This window comes from Halichoerus grypus, chromosome 1, assembly GCF_964656455.1.
Source record: "Halichoerus grypus chromosome 1, mHalGry1.hap1.1, whole genome shotgun sequence".
NCBI classification, from domain to species: Eukaryota; Metazoa; Chordata; class Mammalia; order Carnivora; family Phocidae; genus Halichoerus; species Halichoerus grypus.
Window position 1 is genome coordinate 67,997,870 of NC_135712.1, and position 20,930 is coordinate 68,018,799.

Here is a 20,930-nt window from a genome sequence, read left to right on the forward strand (position 1 = left end):
TCTGAAATCTTCTTTGATAATAATATAGCTACAAACATTTAAAATTTTAATAAAAATAGCCAAATTTCCTCTCAAAAATTGGTATCACATAAGGTTTCCCCCCATTCTAGTCCACATTTATTGAGACTTTGATATGACCTTTCCTCTAAACATGTAATGTTTCTTCTGAATTTGGGATCAGCTAATATTCTTGCCAGGCTTCTGGTTCTCAATATCACAATGGTGGCTGTTGATAACAGTTCTGTCATCATGTATTTATGTGGGAGTATAGGCCAGGGTTTAGGCATGTGGTTAAGGGGAGGCAAAACTTAGAAAAGACAAATGAGAAGTACTTTCACCGTCAGAGAAGGTGGTAGACAAGGAGGTGTCAGGATGCTTTAAGGCAATTCGAGATACCAGGGCCAGATGAATTAGATCTCAGGGCAGTGATCTCAGAGTCACTATTAATAATTTTTAAGAAATGGAACCTGATAGATGTACCTAGGACTGGAGACAGGCAACTGTACTTATATTTTCAGTGGGTTTTAAAAAAAAATGTGTGACATTCAGTAAAGAAAGTGATGAGTACAGGGAGCTAGAAAGGGTTCACTAAAGACTTATGTAATTCATTCTATTTGCTGTTAGAAGTACCCTATTAGTAGATCTGGAAAGGTCCCAGGTGCTTTGATCATCCAGAGAGAGGTGGAACCAAGTAGGTTGTTAGAGATAAATAGATCCAGGAGATTCTGGCTGGTGGGTAGCAGGCCATCAACTTTAGACTAGGACCTGGTTTTCCTATTAGATGTGTTTTAACACATTAGGTCAGGCCACAGCCTCTCCATCTGCCTGGATGAGGCAGGAGCAACACCTCCCAACACACCACATTAAGCACTTAGGTCTAAAGAGCCTCTGTTTTGTAGGCTCTGCAGTCACTAGAACTATAAACAGAATACTGGCTAATTATTGTTTAATTATTGCTTAAAAACCAATTGGCACAATACAATCACTGCATTAATTACCCCATACAGCATCTGCTTTCTTTTCTGCTGTCATCCCCATTCCTCCCTAGCCCCTCTCCCCACTTTAATTGAAATTCAGCTTGCTGTAACACCTCCTTTCTCCCGGCCAACTGGATCTCTCCATTCACACGAGGGAGAGGAACAAAACAGAGAAGGCCCCTGGGGATTAGGGAGTTTTGACAGCTGTCCAAGAGGAGCTCAGAGATACGGGCCAAGTACTGAGGCAGGACAGAGACAAATGAGACACAGAAGAGGGTGACAGGGGGAGGGAGAGATGGGCAGGGAGACATCGCAAGAGGAATGAGCGGGACAAAGAGTCACAGAGACAGGCAGAGATGTTTAAAGGGGCGCTGAAAAAGGGGAAAAGGAAACGAAAGGCTAAAAAAGAGAAGAACTAAGGCGAGATGGTGAGGAAAATGCGAGAGGCTCAGGAGGGGAGGGAGACAGGCGAGAGCTTTGTCAGGAAGGAGGGGGAAAAGTCCAGCCTCTAGGGACAGGTCAGTGCAGCTCCGGGACCGGTCTGAAGAGGCGCCGGGCGGGCAGCGTGGGGTTCCCCTCACACACCTGGGTGCCGGGTGGGGCGGAGGACGGCCGCGGGGGCCGCAACACCAAGGCGCCAGCGGAGAGCCGAGTGCGCGGGGCCGTGGCGGCGGAGCCCCTGGGCGAGCCCGGCGGCCCCGCACTCGCCCGGCGGCCCCGCCCCCTCCTCGGCCGCCTCCTTCGCCGGGGCTTTTCCTGCGGGGCTCAGGAAGCTGGCCTAGCGCAGCCACGAACAATAGCTCACGGCTCAGGCTCGGCTCCGGGAGAGGCCGGCGCGCGGCCGCCGGAGAGGGAGGCGTCCGCGCCACGGGTGGCCCGGGGCGAGCGGCCGGCCCGGGCGGGAGCTTCAGTTCAGCTCCGCGCTGCCCGGGTCATTGTTGGCCGGGACTAGGGAGCGGGAGCCGGGGGAGGAACCGGGGAGGCGGAGGCGGCGGCGGCGGCGGCGGCGGCGGGAGCCAGAGGGGGAGCCAGAGAGCGTGCGAGGGAGGGAGTCAGCGAGCGAGCGAGAGAGCGAGGGAGGGAGGAGGTAGAGAGACAGGGAGGGTGGGAGGGAGGAGGAAAAATAAAGAGGAGAGCGGAGCAGGGCTGAACAATAGAGACAGGCAGACGGGCGAGGAGGAGAGCCAGCTGCCGCTGCTGGGGGACAGCGGGCGCCCAGGCAGCCCGGACCCCGGCCCCGGCCCGGCCCCGGCCAGACAGCAGGCGGCCAGCGCCCGCGGGGAAGGGGTACCATGGGGGAGCCGGCGGCAGGCGCCCCCAGCCCGCCGCGCGCCTCCGCCTGAGGGAGGCTGGGCGTCCTCTGTCCCAGCCCCGCCGCCCCAGCCGCCCGAGCCGCCCGCCCTCGAAGCCGCGAGTCCGCTCGGTCTGCGGCCGCGGCCGCTGCGCCCCGCGCCCTCCGCCCAGCGGGCGCCCAGCAGCCCTCGGCCCCGGGCTCGGCCGGCCCCGGCTGCCCGCGGACGCCTCCCTCAGTCATGAACCCCCCGGAGGGGGCAGCGGAGGAAGGAGGAGCCGCCGACTCGGACGTGGACGCCTTTTTCCGGACAGGTAAGCTGGGCAGGGCGCTGGGGGCCCGCGGGAGGGCTGCTGCCTGGGACGCGGCGTGTCGGACAAGTTTGGGGAAGGAGGGCTGTTGCTGGGGTGTGCGTGTCGGGGGGTCAGTCCCCGTCGTCGGGCTGGAGTTGCGGAGATTCTTGTTGTTATGGCAATGCTGCTTGCGTTTTGGGGAGGGGTGGGGGCTGGGAGTCAGGCACCCCTCGGCGTTCACCCCACTTGCGGGAGTCGGTGTTGGGGAGGCGGGAGGCGGTCCCCTCGGCCGCCTTCTCCCGGAGCGCGGGGATGGGGCGATGTTGGATCACTTTGCAGCGCGCGGCTCTGCTACCGGCGTCCCCGGCCCCTCCCTCGGCTCCCCCCTCCCCCAGCGCCTGTCAGCCAGCCTCCGGCCGCCCTGGGCTGGCACCCCTTCTCGGGCCAGGGGCCCGGGGCCCTGACGCGTAGAGTGGGGCAGCGGGGACCGGGAGTCGCGCACGCTGCTGACTGACAGTCCGGAGCCGGGCGGACCAAGGACGGTCATGCCTGGTGCGTGTGGGGAGCCGGCGTCTCCGACTCGAGAGGCAGACGGGGCTGGGAGGGCAGTGGGCGCCTCGGACCTCCTCCGTGTCCTCCTCTTCTCCAGTTCTGGGAACGGATGAGCTTTTCCTAAGAATCACTCATTCCTGGAAGTGTGAGTTAGCGTCCTCCTCATCACACCCACTGAATCTTTGCTTGCCTGTGGTGTATAGAGCCCCCAGATCTGTCTTTACAGCTGTTTGCGGCGCCTGCCCCCTCCCATCCCCCCAGGTCTATAGCTCTCCTTGTTCCCTGGCTTCACAGCCCCTTCCCCAGAACAGACCCCCTCATCTCCCACCACCTGTGGCCCTGTTTCTCTGCCGGCCAGGGATTCCCCAATCTCCCGTTTACCTGTGGCTTCCACCAGTTCCCCATCTCCCACGTCTGGAACCATTTTGTCTGGAATCTTTGTCCCAAGGAGTGTGATAAGTTATGGGGACGCTGCACATCTGCCCTCTCTTTCCATAAGTTGGATTAGAGGACATGAACTGGTGGGGTCAAGGATCAGGTTAGCTCTGAAGACTCTCTGCACATCCATCTGTTTCCTAATCTCATTGCCTTGCCCTAGAGGTCATCTCTAGGGAAGAGGGTGGGGTACTTTGTTGGGGAGACTTGTGGCTTTAGAAGTCAAGACTTGGTTGGCCCATATGTTCATTTTCTGGTTGGTCTGAAGAGGAAAGAACTGGAGGACAGGAGCTGATGCCAGGGCCTGGAAAAAAGCAGAGGAAGCCCCTGTTATCCTCTCCTGCTTCCCAGGGCTCAGCCTTGCTTCTCTCCTTCCTTCCTCTTCCCCAGACCTGCATTCTATATATACATTCTTATCCCCTCTCCCCCCACCCCCGTCAGTCTCTGTCTCTTGCACTCACACACTGCCCAGGACCCAAAGCATGGATTCTAAAGAGGCTCCTGACCTAAGTTTATAACCTGGCATCTAGGGGAGAGGTTCCCTGGCGTAAGTGATAACCGGAAACTCTCATCAGGAGGTCTCTCCTGACATCCTCCACCCCCCTTGCCTCCCATCTCTGGCCAAAGTCTGTCTTTTCTTAGCTCTAGGGGAAAAAAACTCTTGGAGTGTGAACCTTCCCACCTTCCCTTTCTGGACCCCACTTTCATCTTTTGGCAACCACTCCTCCTTCCCATCTAAATACTAGTTCCTGTCCATTCTCTGTCCCAGGCCCTTGGAGCTGAGTTCAGTTTCTGGAGGCTTGATAATTTCACACAGTGTTAATGGTGTTAATGGCCTATAATGGTCCAATGTGTTACTTTTCCCAGGGCCTTTCAAAACACAATGTGTGACTTACATTGTCTAGCCCTGGCTCAGATCGCAGAGTAAATAGCAGACTGGGGTCTGTCTCCTGTGGGACTCCTGTTGAGGATGTTCTCCTTCCTCCTTGGGCAGCCTTTGTGTGTGTGTGTGTGTGCACGGGGGGGGGGGGGGGGTCTGATGTGTACTTAGAATCAGAGAAAGGTTAAATTCTCAATGAATAAGGCTGGAAATAACTGATGACCTGTAACAAGTTGCAAGTCGGGGTGTATACTGCCAATGGCTGGGTCTAGGACTGCCTCCCTCCCATCCCCAAAGGGGTCCTCTGTGCTCTGCTTCCTGATCTTTCCTCCTCTAGTTTCTAGCCTGGGCTCTTGCTGAGGATTCTTAAGCCTGGAATAAGGCCATATTTTGTAACCTTCTCCCTTCTGATTCTCCGTCTTTATGGAACATAGCACTGTACTGGTAGGCCAGACAGATTATACATTTATTCAGTTGAACAACCGAGAAAACTTCAAACACATTTTCAAAGTCCCTAGCACTAAAGTTACACCTTACTTCCTGGAGGAAAATTTTACATGCATAAGGACCAGACTGGCAATTGCTTTGCCAAAGCCCTGGCATACTATGCTTCTACTAAGGCATGTTTCGAATAATTCTGTCATTTTGATCCCTTACTTGTCCTCTTCTGATTATTTTGGTATTTCAGTTCTCTTGACCAACTGAGTAAGCTGGATTCCCTAAATCTCAAGTCCCTGTACACACACACACATGCACAAACATGCACCCTAGCCCACTATTCTTATATATTGGTGGATTCCATCACAATAGTTTTATTGATCCTTTTTATGATGTAGAGGAGGCCAACTATAGGAACTGGGAATAGAAACCAGTTGGAATAGAAAACCATCAAGGACCTTTCAACTCCTACTAGGAGCCTTCTGCTGTCCAGGGTGCTGTGGAATACAAAAGAAATATTCAAAGTGGTCTTTAATCTAGAAGAACTTTTAAAAAGGAGTTTGACAATTATTGCTCACTTGGAGATTAATTAGTAAACATTATGGTTCTATAAGATAAAAAGTTGACAGAACTATAGACGAGGTAGAATCAAAGGTAGTCCTTGAAGGGGGCTAGAGAGTGGGAGGAACAGCATGGGTAAAAGGCACAGAGGAGAGGAATTTGGGACATTGACATTGAGGTTCCTGGGCACCAAATAGAGGGGGTAGGTTAGGGAGTAATAGGACATAGGGATAGGTAGGTGGGGCAGGACCAGATAGGAAGAGGCTGGGAAGCCCAAGAGAGGATTTGGGTTTGATTCAGTCAGTAGGGAGTCATTTTAGGTTCTTGAGCAAGGTACTTCTTGAACAAAGTGGCATTTGGAAAGGTTAATCTGGGGGTAATATGAGAGATGAAGCGGAGAAAAGAGAGAAAGAATCCAGAGAGATAGGACAGTGATTCAGAGCTGAGTGGGAGGGAGCTTGGTCTGGGTTGGTGGCAAAAAGGATGGGGAGTCAGGGACAGCTCTGAGAGACATTTTTCAGAGGTAGAAATGTGGAGATTTGTTGACAAACTAGCTATCAGGGGTGGGGGTGGGGGGAGAAGAAAACTAAGCCTCTGAGGAAATGGAAGTAGCTGGGTTGAGAGTGTAGAGGACTAGCAGTGTGCCAACCGACATGGTCTGACTGAGGATAGGAACCGGTTTGCGGGGCAGATGATGATGTTGGCCTTGGAGGTCGTGAACTAGAGATGACCGATGGAGCCAGGTGGAGCTTTTTTGTGGAAAAAATGGGACTCAAGACAAGAGCATAGGCAGGAGATTCTGGCTGGTGATGTGGACTTGGAAGTCTTCTGGGTCAAGGCTGGATGCAGCTGAAGCTTTGGCTGTCAGACGGAGGGAGTGGAGGGAAGAGGGGAAGGACTAAAGTTAGAATTTGGGGGAAAACCCCTTCTTTGTAACATGGCAACAAAGGAGACTTGATCCTGGAGACCCCAGGGAGTCCACGTGGGATCTGAAGTGAAGACAGGCTGCAGACAGGTTGAGTAAGAAGAGCGCTGGGTAAGTGTCACTGGGTGTGATGAACACAGGGCCACTGCGAGCTCTTGGGAGCACAGTATTAGAAGAGACAGTCAAATTAGGGATGTGGGGTGGTGGGTAGGAACCCATGACTTGCACAGTTTATCAGTGAAAGGAAAAAGAGGTTGGGCGCCAGTCAGAAGAAATGTTAGTATCAAGAAAAGGAGTTTTCCCTTTTTTGCCAGGGAGTCAGAAGAGGTTTGTAGGTGGAAGGGAGAAAGCTTATAGACAGGGAACACTGAAGATGCTAGATTAATTGTTGCGTTAGATATCTGGAGAGGTGAGACAAAAGTAGGTTCCCTAACAAATACAAGAGCTTAGTTTTGGTGAGCAGAGGAGAAAACTCTTTTTTTTTTGAGACTAAAAGGAAAAAAGAGTTAAGAGGATAAGTGAAAAGAGATTGATGTGGAAATATATTCTACCTCTACCTTTCTGTTGGGCTTCGGTCCTGTGAGTCCAGACAGTTTCAACTGGAGTCTTTGCTGCCACTTGGACTTCAGCCAGCCTCAGACTCAACTCGGTGTGCCTTTCCAACTCCCCACACTAGCTCCTTCTCTTGTGTTCCTTAATTCTGTAAGTGGCATCTCCCCTCTCCCAGTCATGATAATTAAAACCTTGGTATTGTCTGTGAGGAGTTTCTCTCCTCTAATAAACCCTATTGAATTATCTTTCATCATCAGCCCTTGTTGTTCATCTTCAGCCTCGGCCCTAGTTATGTTGCCCATGGCCTCCTTTCTTGTCCCATGGAATTTGCTCTCTCACCCCCACTCCAGGTTAGCACCTGCAGGCAGATGGCACTACTTTTATCACATTGCTGCCTGGTTTATGAACCTACAGTGACTCCCCAGTGTCTTCAGGGTCAAGTCCGTACTTCATAGCTCACCTCCAGCCAGGCTGCTCTTCTCACTTCCCAAGGGCATCATCTACCCCTGCACCCCCACTCTCCAAATCCAACTCATTCTTCAAAGACTTGAGCCACCCCTCCTTCTTCTGGGAGCCTTCACAGCTCACAGGACCAACTGTATCCTCTGAATTCCTAAAACGCTCACTTGTTTATACTCATTTTCTCACTTCATCAGTGGTATTGTATTGTTTTTAGGCCTTTCATACACATAAGGCTTATCTCCCCCACTGAAGTTACTTGTTATTTGCAGGTGAGGAAAAAGATCTTTTAAAAAAGCTTGTGATTCATCAAAAACAAAAACAAAAACAAATCACCTCCTCCTAATATAGGTAAAACAAACATGGTAAAATATAAGCAGTTGTTTGTATTCACTATATGATTCTTCAAATTTCTCTCTCAGACGATAACCTCATCCCACTTGGACAGAGGAACTGGACATCATTATGTCCAGGTCATCAAGACGATGTTATTTTGGAATAATACCCATTGTGTGCAATTCTTAGAGTAAATATCACCACTCCGCCTGTGCAATGCCAGGCACTGAAGGGGAGTGGTTTCTTTTGCAGCAAAGGAAAACGTCTCTTTTTGACACATTCTTGATGCCCCAGAATGATGCTTAATTCAATGTTTATTGTTCCTTTTTGATTCTCCTTCACTTCCATCCATCATGAGTTGAGCTTTAGGTCACATCATTTTCCAGGAGCTTCTTGGGGAGTATTGAGAGGACTTTGTTGTCCTAGAGATGGAATGTTGTTAATATTTCTAATATTGTATTTGTACAGGCTATTTCTATTAGCAATAATCGCGCCTCGGATAAACCTCATTGGCTACGATACTGCCACTGCGCAAAGCTTTGTACAGGCTCTTTCTACAGTAATATATTTTAGAACATATCAATGGCATCCATGCTTCATCCTGTGCCACCAGTCATCAATAACTTGATTATTGGCACCTTCTGTCCAATTGTGTTTGATAATCCTTTGGGGAATAGAAGAGGTGTTAGAATAAACTGAAGCTATAGAAAGTGATAAAGGTGAGAAGGTGATAAAAATCTCCCTGACTATAAATATCAGTAAAACACTAGAACAGATGACCAAGGGGTCCTTCTCAGATGGTGGAGAATTAACACTTTTACTTGACAAACTTCTTTCTGCTTCTGGAGGTAGGCAGTATGGTATGGTATGGTGGTTCTCAACTAGGGGCAATTTTGTCCCCTAGGGAACATTTGGCGATATCTGGAGACAGTTTTTTAATTGTCACAACTTGGCATCTAGTGGGTAGAGGTCTAGCGTGCTGCTCAGCATCTTATAATGCACAGGACAATAAAGAATTTTCCAGCCCCCAAATGTCAATAGTGCTGAGGTTGAGAAAGCCTGGTATAGCCAGAAGATCATGGGCTTTGGATCAGATGGGCCTGGCACTAACCAGGGGTAGAATCTTGGGTAAATTGTTTAATCTCTCTCATTTTCAGTCTTCTGCAAAATCGGACTAAGAATGCTTATTTCACAGGTTGGGAGGATTAAATACAAAAAGTGTATAAAAAGCATCTGGCCATTTCTGACACACAGTGGTAGCGCAAGACATTCTAGCTAGTTGCCCTTGTTGTTCCTGCTTTTTTAAGTGAACATGGTTATGCAGAGGCTGGGGGATCTCCAGAAGAGGTGTTGTGTGGGGCTTTTGCTAGGGGGTGGGAGAGGGTGCCAGAGAGGTGCATGATGGAGTTCAGGAATCAGGAGGCTAGGGTTTGGGCTTCCGCTGTCTTTTATTCCTTCATTCAATCATTTGTTTGACAGATATTTATGGGGTGCCTGCTGCGGCTGTGTACTGTGCTATGGGAGTGTATAAAATCATTACAAGAAAGAATATAGAGCAGGAAGGGAAGGATATAAATATGCCCCTTCAGGGAGCACCTGGATAGAAGGGGTGGGAAAGGAAGACAAGTCTGTGAAGGAGGCTGAGAAGGTCAGGCAAGAGAGCAGGAGGTGAACTCTCCCCTTTGCACTACTCTACTTCTCTGAATGACTTGGGCAAGTGACTTTAACATCTGTGTAAGATGAGGATAATAGCCCCCTCTCCGCTTTCCTGCATAGGGCTGCTGAGAGACTCAAATAAGATACTATATGTGAAGGGTCTTTATAAATTGTACGTTCTATCCAAATACATGTAGATAGTTCCTTCTAAATCGAGCATTCTAGTACTGCACATGCCCCTTCTGACAAGCATGATTTTATTTAATCCGACCTCTATGGGACCTTGCCAGTCCAGGAAGAAAGCAGTCCTTCTCAATTTGGTTTCCCAAAGAGACTGGATGGGGCACCCTTCTTACAACAGGTCAGGACACTCCTGTTCTCTCCCCCTCCGCGAAAGTATAAAAATGCCAACCCCCCGCCCTCGAGGCCCTGGCACACGGCCCTGTGCCTTCTGGAGGAGCCCAGCGAGAATGGAGTTCTTGCTTCCGCCAAGCCTCAGGTGGGTGCAGTGAATCAGTCCTTTCCTGCTCCTTCTCTGTCTGCATGCAGTTCAGACTCCTCCTGCCACTCCTTTGTGTGTGAATGACTGGCAGCAAAATAACTAGGAAATGATTGACGGCCACAGGGCTGTTGGATCAATAGACCTGCTTGAAATCGTGTCTACTGAGGAGTGAAGGAACAGAAAGAATCAGCTGGGAGGACAGAGGAATTAATTCAAGGAAGTAGAGAAGAAATTGTTGGAGAATTAGCTTTGTCTCCTCCCCTTCTGCCCAAGGCCTAATTATTAGAAGGGAACTGGACACTAGCTAGAAAACATGGATACAAGGGATAAACAGGTGGGAGAGTGAAAAGTGGCAGATGAACTGTGCTCTCAAGGAAGTGGTTACTTCTCGAGCTGAGGCTTGAGGAGGGGTAGGATTTAGATGGGGAGGACAGCAAGTGTGTTCCCAGGCTGGAATGATGTTAGAAGGAGGTATGAAGACCCATGGCGTATTTGGGCCAGTAAATGGTCTCAGAGGATGCAGGTGGAGGTTCAGTGGGAGATAAAACTTAGAAGGGGGTTTGGACCAGGTTGATTAATTACGACATTTACAAACATATACTGGGCTCCCAGATCTTAAAAGGCTTTGAATGGCAGGCCAAGGAGTTTGGTCTTTATTTGCAGTTTCCTTTCGGGAGCCACTAAAAATTTCTGGATGGGATGGAGGCATGATCAGGAAGATAAATCTGGCAGCCCTATGGAGGGTCCATTGGAATGGGAGAGGAACTGCTGGCCAGCACTGGATTAGGAGACCACTGTGATAGGGGGGGTCTGAACTTGAGATGCCACAGTGGGAATGGAGAGGAGGGGGGTGGATGTGAGGGACCTCTTGGACATAGAGTCTATGGGACTTGGCAACTTGGATGTAGAGGCATCAAAAAAGAGGCAGTAATCAAGGATTACTCCAAAGCTTAGAGCCTGGGTGACTGGGAGGATGGAGGTACCCTAAATGTAAATCAGGAGTTAGGAAGAGGAGGAGCAGCTATAGGGACGCAGGAGGAGAGGGAGGGTTTGGGAGTTTACTTTGGGACATGTTGCATTTCAGGTGTCAGTGAATAAGCTAAGGGAGGTGTTGGTTCTGTAGGCGGGTAAGGAAGGAATCTGGAGCTTTGGAGGGAGGCCAGAGCTGGAAATATAGATTTGGGAGATATCCGTAAGAAGTTGTGGCTGGAGCTATCAGAATAGATGAGATAATAAATGAAAAGCATATACAGACTTAAGGGCAGAGGGCCAAGGACAGGGCTGTAGGCGCAAGCGTAGGGCTGGAGGAGAACCAGGGGAGAATAGTGCTTGGAGAAGAATGCTGCAGAGAGGTTGAGGGAGATGGGGACTGAGCACACAGCCTTGGTTCTGGAAATTGAGGGATCATTGGTAACCTTTGAAATAACAGTTTCAATCATGTAGGAGAGGTGGAATTCAAATTGCAAGGGGAATGGGGAGTGAGTGGATGGGAGGAAGTTGTGGGAGTGCATATAGATGACTCTTTGGAAAGGTTTGGCTGTGAAGGGAAGGTTAAAAATAGTGAGGTAGTTGGAGATGGGTAACAGTTGAGGGGAGGCTTTTTTTAGGTAGGGAAGATATGTGAATACCTAGGGGTGGGGAGGAGGGAGAAGGCAGGGATGAGGAAGAGAATGAATATTTAGGAAAGAGAGAAGCAATAGTTGGAGGAAGCTCCTGGATGGGCCTGGAGGTGTGGATCTCAAGGTCAGCAGAGGGGTGAGCCTTGAGCCAGAGGAGGAGGTGGTATAGGCAGACCTGAGTGAAGTAGCTGGCTGGAAAGGCCTTTGGCTGAGGGCACAATGTGCCTGATCAACAGCCCCCGTAGAGAGAGCACCCGCTGGTTGGAGGGCCAGGGGCTGCTGGTGGTGTGCTTGGGGAGGGTTGCCGACGCTGAGGGCAACTGTGAAATGGACGAGCTGGGTTGGCATGGCCCTAGGAGGCCCTTGGGCAGAGAAGCTGGGGAGCCGGCTGGGAGATCCCAAATTAGCAATCCTTTTAGAAGTGCTGGTGGCTTTCTTTTGCAGGCGGAGGTGGGATTTGCTTCAGCCTATGGTGGGGTCTGCAGAATTATCTCCTACAGGGTCTGAGGCAGAGAGGCAAGTCTCTGCAGGGGAGGGTGAGGGAGGAGAGGAGAGAGGGAGGTAGACCCACGCAAGAAGGTGTCAGGCAGCTTTAGGCAGTATGTCTGTTGGGGATGGGACCTAATCTTGAATTTCCAGAGTTTCCTTAATGTCTCTAGAAGTCCTAGAAGAAAGAGGAAGCAGAGTAGGGCTTATGGGAGAGCCTCTTGTACATTCTTCTCCATGAGGAGGGACCCTTCACACAAGAGGGAAGATGCCAGTGAGCATGGCCCCAAAGCATTTCCTCTGACTCATTTTAGGGCAAACCCAAGAACTGTCATCAAGTGAGGGGTCTTATGTGGCCATCCAGAGGGGGGAGGAGTAGGAAACAAGGGACTGGCATTAGCATAAGGTGGGCTATGTGGAACTGGGTTTAGAGTCCCTAGACTAGGAGGAGGTGGGATTTCCTTAGGTGTGGCTCAGTCCCTGAATCTTAGTCTTAGATCAGGAATTTACCAGTGGTGTGGCCTTGTGTAAGTTACAGCCTCTCCAGGCTTCAGTGTCTTCATCTATAAAATGGGTAAAAAAAATCCTTACCTCTCAGAATTGCTTGATGTGTATAGATATAGTATATATTGTGATATTTATGTGCATATTATAAATAGTAATAGAAATGGGATTACATTATAATAATAGAATATAATTGTGTATGTATGACTATATTACACATATATTACAATCATATTACTAGTTAGATGAATGTTTTTATTTTCCAAATGATGAGATTATGATGCTTCAATAGCTTCCTTCTCCCCTCACCTCCCTTCCTCTCTTCTCTCCTTCCCCTCTTTCCCCCTTCCCTCCCTCCCTCCCTCCCTCCCTCCCTTCCTCCCTTTCCTAACAGTGTAGAGATAGATAAGGATGGAATTTTTAAGCTTGCATTTACAGTTATTCCAGGGCATGGCAGGCAGGGACTGGGAATGTAGCTAAAATCCCCGCCTTTTACACTCTTACCCCGCAGCGAAGGACAATGGGCATCTCTGGGGGGTGGGGAAAGAGTATTGAATTGGCAGCTGGACAGTGGGCCTAGGAGGAGGCCCGGGAGACTGGCAGATGGCTAATTGGATGTGACAAAAGGGGGCTGGGAGGAGGAGTCTGGGGTCTCCTGGGGGATTTGTGTCTCTGACTTCTTACTGTCCTGGAAAGGAGGTTGTGAGGAGAGGGAGGAGTGGCTCCAGAAGCAGTTGGGGAAAAAGATTGGCAGGACTCCATGTTGGGTGTATGGCCATGGAAAGACAGAGTGCCATTGGGAGTAATGTCACAGCTTTAATTTGGTGGGTGGGTGCAAGATGTTAAGTCTCTTCTCTGTACCCCAGTGCATTGACACATAACGTGCTCAGATACTCGGTTATAAAGAGAATGCTTAACCAAATATTGGAACAGTATAATTTTCTAGCCATTCTTTTTGATCCCAACCACTGAGTTTTGACAGCTAAATATCATTATGACTTTTGATGAGAACTGGACAAAGAACTGATCAATTTTAGCAGAGTATCAGATTTCAGTGAATGGATCTCTTCATTCATTCTTACACTCATTCATTTAAGTGTCAAACACTTGCTGGGCACCTACTAAGTGCCAGGCGCTGGGAGTACACAAACAAGTGAGAAATAATCTTTCCCACAGCAGGCTAACAGTCTAGTGGGATTGGCTGACACATGAACAAACGATCTCAGTGTAGCATAGTAAGCGCCCTAAAGAGGATTGCCTGTTGTATGTTGAAAGTAGAGAGGAAGGACCAACAGCCTCACCTGGATGGGTGTGGGACTCACTGAAGACGGGGGTGCTGAGGATGGAACAGATGAGGAGGTGGTGAAAATGAAGACAGACCACTTCTCCAGAAGTCTGGTAGTAAAAGTAAGGAGAAAAAGGAACTGTTAATTGAAGGGACATTTTGCAAGTACGGGTAGTGTTCGGTTTCTTGATCACAGTGTGATCTGTTTGTAAAGTTTCAGAGACCTGTAAACTTATGTGTGCAATTTTATGCATACAAATTGTACTTGAATAAGGACTTTTAAAAGGTGATCAGGTCCAGTGATTTTTTTTTTTTTTATTGTCAGAGAAAAATCTTTGAATGTTGAAAAAGTCATGGGAGGAGACAATGGTAGAGAATAAAAGGTAGTTTGTGGGTGGGTGAGATACCAGGGTGGGTACTAGCTTCCTCAAACGTCGGAAAAGCATAAGATTCCCGGTTAAGAGGTTATCTCTAGAATGGAGGGATAGTTCTTCCTCTGTGGCTATGAGGAAAGACCAGGTTGTTTATAGGTCAGATGCTAGAGCTCTTATTAAACTGACCTCCATCTTCTTCGCAAATGGGAGCCAAGGTTATCTGACCGACTGAGGGTTGCTGAGAGCCTGAGAAAAGAGGAGGTGAACTGGATCCATTCGCTGGAGAATGAGTGAGAATTGCATGAAAGAATGATCTGTCCATTTGAGTTTGGAGTGGGCTGGGTGTGCAGGCTTCTGCATCTTGCTCAGCCCTGGAGGCTCTGGAGTGGATTCAACAACAGTGGACTTTTGAGTTCTTGGGTGGTGACTTGGACAAGATGTGGTGTGCACCAGACTTGTTTGGAAACTAGCCTCTTCCCCAGACCTTACTAAACATTGACGACTCTAGGCCTTTTGGAGGCCTCACCCTAGAAAATGGTCATATCTGGTTTCCCCATATAGGCTGTGCATACCTTTTGCTTTGGACTTGTTTGTATTCTTCTCAATACCCAGATCAGTGCCTTGTGGATAATATTTGCTTGTTTAGTATTTGGTGGCTTGATTTTTTTAAAGAGCTATTTATTGGTGTGTAGGTCATTTGGGAGTTTTATAATGAAACACTATACTAAGGAAATGAATCATTTTTTTGTGGACAGGCAATTCTACTTTAAACAAAAAGACTTATGAAATCAATATTGACTGTGAAATATAGCCCATAACTCTTGTTGCTTCTGGATTAATTAGAGGGGGCCCCTTTTATTGCTTGTGATATTCATGTATTTCAGAGGCACTGGAAAACTAAAGATGCACTCTTCTTTCAGAAAAACCCAGGTAGCAAGTTCAAACGCGCAAATGGATTAATCAATATTGAGTGAGTGTCTGCCATGTGCCAAGTATCATGCTAGATTTTAAGGGTACTCCTAAAGATGGGCAGCAAATAGTCCCTCTTTTTGAAGAATTTATGGTCTTGTTGAGTTATGGGGACTGATATAGGAAAAAATGGCTAATTGGAGATCAATCAGAAAGGGAGTTTCACTCATTCATTGATTCATTTAATATGTATTTATTGTCTATAAACTAAAAGATAATTAACTTAAAAAGTGGTAAACAAGGTTTCATTTAGGGAGATTTGATTTTTGGTATAGTTTCACAGAACATTTATTTTTTATCCTGGAGTTATTTTTCTATTGTAAAAGTAATGCTGGCTCACTGTAGAGTATTTGGAAAATATGATGATGTGTAAAGGATAGAAAGGTCACTGTAAGCCCATCACCCAGAGACAACCTCTGTTTGTTAATTTGAGATATTTCCTTGTGGTCTTGTTTCCTATGTGACTTTCTCCCTTGATCTGTGGTTTGTTTTTTGATCATTAAATTAAGGTGAAAAACAAATTAGGGGGGGCGGTGGTAGACTATTTCCTAAATGCAGCCATTTTTCCCAATTAATGTAAATGTATGATATACCAGACATTCATAAGCCAATTACCCTTTATATGAGGATAACGTAGGAAGACAGAGGATCTGCTGGTTGTTTGGAGGGGTAAAGGCATTGACACTTATTGTTGTAAAAAATAGTGATGCAAAACAAAAGTACAGTATCTGTGGTCAAAAGTGAATGCTCTTTCTCCCTCTTCCTCCCTGATGTTAAGATAAATTCAACAGACATATGTGCCTGTTGCATATAAAAATACATGTTTATACAAATGCATAGCTAGCTTTCTTATTGTATTTAACAAAAAGAGAATCGTGCTATGCCTGTTATTCTCCAACTTGCTTTTATCACTTTATACTCATGGACATTTTTCCATGTCAGTACATATAACTCTACCTCGTTTGTTTTGAGAGTTGTGCTACATTCTGTTGTATGGATGTGCCATGTTTTATTTAACCATTCTCCTAATGATGGACATTTATAACCCAGCTTTTCTGTGGGCCAGTGTTTGATCTGGGACATTATTTTGTCCAAGAGTAGCAAGAAGGGTCACCCATTATTTGATCCTTTTCAAAGGTGACTGTAGGATAACTATAGGTTCAACATGTTTTTCTGCTTTTATCCTCAGAAGAGAGGGAGGACAGCCAGTCCCTGTTCTCTGAAGGATAACTTTCTATGTAATGTTTAAGGACACTTTTGTTAGTGACATTTAAATAAATGGTCCAGGGTATTAGCCTCTTTTGCTGTGTGCCTTTAAGTGACTTAGGAACCAGATTTGCAGTCACCAGTAGCCAAAAAAAAAAAAAAAAAAAAAAAAAAAAGCCACATGTATTCTGTGGGCTTGAGTGAAAGTTAATTCCAATACCACAGGTATGGAAGTGCTTTAGGTTGTGTGTGCAAAAGCCATAGTCTGTGTTTGCCTAGAAGAATCTAAGGATGTGATTTGAGAGACCTTGGTTTCCAATTCTACCCACCATTAATTAGCTCTGTGACTGGGCCAAGCCAGCTAACGTGTCCGTTTTTACAGATGGGGCCTCTCTTTCCTCATCTGAAGAAAGAGGTAAGCATACTTGTACTGCCATACCTCATAAGAATAGTATGAGGTCAAGTGGGATAATAGAAGGAGAATGCTTTGGGCAGACAAAATTGCTGACTAAATGTCAGCATTTTTGTCAATTTTGTCAGCTGCCTTTCTCTGGGCTCTCCCTTGGTTTTGAGTGTGGTTGAAAGCTGAGCCAGGGGACTTGGATGGGAGTGACAGCCCGTACTGCATTTGAGGACTGTACATTTTTTCATGTCTGGTAGGAAATTGGCAGCACCAGGGATGGAGTGAAACGTTTCATGATATGTTCCATTTGCTTTTGGAGGAGACACATGTGTATAAGAATGGAAGAGTGGCTCACCTAACTGCCCAGAATGGCTGAGGTTTTCTTTCTGATGGGTGACAGTGTGGCTCAGTTGCACACTTACTCCTTATTACCCAAATGTGTGAAGGAAATGTAGATGTTAAATTTTCTAATGTACAGCTCATCTTTCTCATGAGACCCTACCCCAACTTGACTAGTTTATAGTATATCAAGTTTTTTTTTTTCTTTCTCTTCCTGGATTAGGTTTTTTTTGATGATTGTTCTTTCAGGTAAATTGCTCAGTCACCCAGATTTCCTCCCACTCTCCCACTTCTCTTTAGAATGGGGTCTGGGTGTGTAGAGGTGTACACATGAACTTGTGGTGGTAGTGGTGGGGGCAGGGAGAGAAGGGTGCTTGGAGCCTCTGAATCATGACTGGTCTGGTCTGGTCTGATCCTTGTACTGGTACTTGCAAAGGTGTGTGGCTAGACCTGTCTTGCTTTTTGGGGTATTGTGTTGATACTCAGCACTAACATTCATATTCTGACTATCTGCCGGTGGAATCAAAGTTCTGACCCCAGGCCTTTGTCTGGTCACTGACTCTCTGAGCACCTCGGAGTACCATCATCAGAGAACAAAGTAATATGTGGTTCCCCAGCTCACTCAGTGCCAACTGTGAGAAGTCAGAAGCTCTGAACCTGGCTCACCTAAGTAGGTACCCACCTTGGCCAGTGTTGTGCCTTCGTCCCCTCACCTCCACACCATGTGGATCATGGTGTGTGACTCATTGGTAGGCATTCTCCTAGAGGCCCACATCTTCCTCAGAAGTGGTCTTAGGATGCTCCGGTGCCTTCACACTTACTGAGATATTATCTTCTAAAGCTGCCTCCCTACAATCTGATTGGGTGTTGAGGTGGGCTTATAGGAGGAGGCCAAGACCCTGGAGTCTGATTTCCTAGACTGAAATTTCCCCATGTTCCCCTGATGCTTGATCCTTCCCTCATGGCAAGAATCTCTCTTATGTCACATCCTGAGTACTCTTTACCTCTTGTTTAAAGTGACCTCAATGGTTAAGTCCACCCAGTCTGGATCTTGATATGTTAATGGGAGTCTGAGAATTCAAGCAATATACTAAAAAAATCCTATCCTGGATGTCAAGAGCTGAACATTGATGCTTTCTCTTTGTCTGCTACTATAACTAACCTAAACTTCCATGAGGTAAATAGATGCTTCTGGCAAGAGTAAAGGGAGGTTAAATATATGTTAGGACATGTGAAAGAAAAACATACATTTTAAAAAGTATTACCCAACAACTTTGGGGAGAAAAGTTTAGAAATGGGGCTTCATGAGGATTCCATCTATACACATGGGTGTGTTTGTGTGCACATAAACATTCAAGGGTGTGACGATGTTGATTCTTCCTGCAAGCATGTAGGGAGCACTTCTGACGTCCCTTGCACTGTGGTACAGAGGGGAGTATGGTACAGCCTCTGTCTTCAAGGAGCTCCCAGTCTTCGGAGGGCGAGAGGGTGGCAGTGGATCATATACAGAGCCGCACTGCCGGATCCTGCTTTCCCAGAGGGTGGTGTGTCAGTCTGGTAAACACAACTGATGTTTCAGTTAGAGGCCTTAATGGGCCTGGTGTCCCCTTACCTTGCTTGGTTCTGCTTTCTGAGTCTCTTCAGTCCCCTAAAATGGCCAGACCTAGTCAGTTTTGCTTTTTCCAAATAAAGCTAACTCCTTTAACATCAGCCTAAGTTTCCACGAACATACTCTATAGAAAGGCCATGGTAAACAAGATCAATTTAAATTGATAATAAATAAAAAGAAAATAAAGTCCAATTCAGGGCTTGTTGCTCTGCTTCTTCCATGATGGAGTTGTTTGTTGTTTTTAACTAAAATTCTTTCATCTCTTTTAGCAAGGAAAACTTCCATATTTTATATAGTGCTTCCGTTCCAAGGCTCCGGGGCTCAAATAGCCCTAGCGGCTATGAGCAGTTTCTATTTTGACCAGGGAAAATGGGAACTCTGGTCTCTGTGAAGGTGGCCGAAATTGGGAGACTGACAAGTCAGATGGGCCAGGAAAGTACAGAGCAAAAATAAAAAAGCAGGTAAATGATGACGCCAGATGATTGGGTCCAAGTAGAAAGAGTAGTAGGCTGGCTGCCAGGAGAACAGTATTATTATTGATAAGCTTGGTAAATCCCTTTCCCTTTCTGAGACTGATAAGAGTGTTGAGCTAATTGGGCTTGAGTGCATTCTGAGCCAACTGGACAACAGAAAAGCCAGCAGGGATAGAAACTAGGTGGTAAGTAGTCTCAGGACATTTATGCCCTGGTTCTGTTTCCATCCTTCTGAGGCTTTTTGTCTCTGCAGCTAGAGACTGTATTGTCAGTCCACCTGGTGTCAGAGCTCGTAAGTGACCCAGCATCCTTGCTCGGTAAGGATGAGCTCTAATTTCCTTGGGAGAGTCATCCTGGTGGTCAGTAGTGGCCTCAAACTATTTTGGCCCTTAGAATATTTTGGAAGACAGACCACGTTTCTGGGACTTCTGGGCTTGTGTTGAAAAACCTACACTTTCTCAGCCTGTTCCTTTGGATCCCAAGCCTGTAAGTAGAGATGTACCTTAACACCCTAGATAATGCCTTTCCTCAAGGTTCCATCAGAGCTGCTCTGCCAAGGCACAAGGAGGACTAACTTACTGATCTTCCTGCCAGGTCATGTCCTTGAACTTGTCTTCTTTTGAGTCAGGTAGAGAAGATGGTGAAAGCAATCCAAAAACCTACATTTCCCAGGGCATGTGCAAACCCAGCCCAGCCACATCATCTCAAAAGGAGGCACTAGGCAATTAAGCAGCTATTTTGGCTTTCTTCTACGTTTCCTTCCACCCAGAACCCCTTCTCCTTTCCTGCACATTCTTTAGACCGTCAGAGAACTCACATTTTGATAGAGGGAAACATTCCATTTTTAAGTAGTACACTAAAGCATTCCAGGTACATGATATGACTACACTAGTGGAATGCGGGGGCACAAATCGGGGAGTGGGGAAGCCTATTTAGGCAGATGTGGTGGTGATCATAGAGGAAGTTGTACTTAAATGGCAATTGGAAGATGAGCTCATTATCCAGAGTGACAGGGTGGGGAGGGGCATTCCTGGCACAGGGAGAAGGGCGGGCAAAGGCAGAGTTGTGCAAGGTCATGGAGAGTTAGACATTAGGAGATGCATGTGAGATCTTGGATTTTCATATTCCAGGATTTGGACTCTATCCTGTAAGCAGTGGGGAAGCATAAAGGATTGAAGTGATGGAATAAAAATTATGACTTAGGCCAGGACCGTATTGGAAAAAGGGGCAAAATTGGAGATAAAAATTCTAGTTAGGAAACTACTGAAAGATAATTGATGACACAGGGGATGTAATGGTGGTGGGTTGTAAGGTCGAAGGGGAGGTAGAGTCTCAGACAATCAACGGGGTTTTGGCTTGGGTTGTGGGTAAAGGGTGATAGTGCTTTCACCAAGCCTGGCACCATGGGAATCACACTGGCATCCGAGGAACATTTCACAAGCTACTAGAGCTTTCTACTGCGAGGGGGTTTAGCACTGCTTCATTCTTCTACTTCTTTAAACATTTTGAATATAAAACATAAACAAAATGACTGAAGGCTGGACAATTATATACCCAGACATCTTCTCCCATGAGGATGGTTAGTCTGCATGCCCATGTATGTGCATATATGTGCTTGTGAGCACATGTGTGTTGTTGCTTATGGTTTGGATGCAAATGTGTGTGCTGCTTCCATCATACTGGGTTCTCAACACAGTATCATTTTTCAGCATTAAAATTCCCATCACCTCCCAGAAGTGCTCCCTTTAGGATCCATTTCTGCTTGGCTCAGTGTGCACAAACATTCCAGTGGGATTGATTGCTTGT

General features: G+C 47.2%; 1 protein-coding gene and 1 pseudogene across 15 annotated transcripts in view; one reads left to right on the plus strand and one right to left on the minus strand.

Moving 5' to 3' along the window:
* The first annotated feature begins 2,112 nt into the window (after nucleotides 1–2,112).
* KALRN (kalirin RhoGEF kinase) overlaps nucleotides 2,113–20,930 on the plus strand; it is a 642,588-nt gene continuing 623,770 nt past the window's right edge. For 6 of the 15 annotated variants that reach the window (XM_078066805.1, XM_078066846.1, XM_078066807.1 and 3 more), the window contains exon 1: nucleotides 2,114–2,582. In XM_078066805.1, the coding sequence (XP_077922931.1) occupies nucleotides 2,510–2,582 (73 nt within the window). In that variant the 5' untranslated portion in view covers nucleotides 2,114–2,509. Of the gene's footprint in view, nucleotides 2,583–20,930 lie in introns of all 15 variants that reach the window. The other 9 variants (XM_078066866.1, XM_078066872.1, XM_078066877.1 and 6 more) reach the window with 3 other exon arrangements.
* LOC118553232 (U4 spliceosomal RNA) lies at nucleotides 8,132–8,238 on the minus strand (annotated as a pseudogene).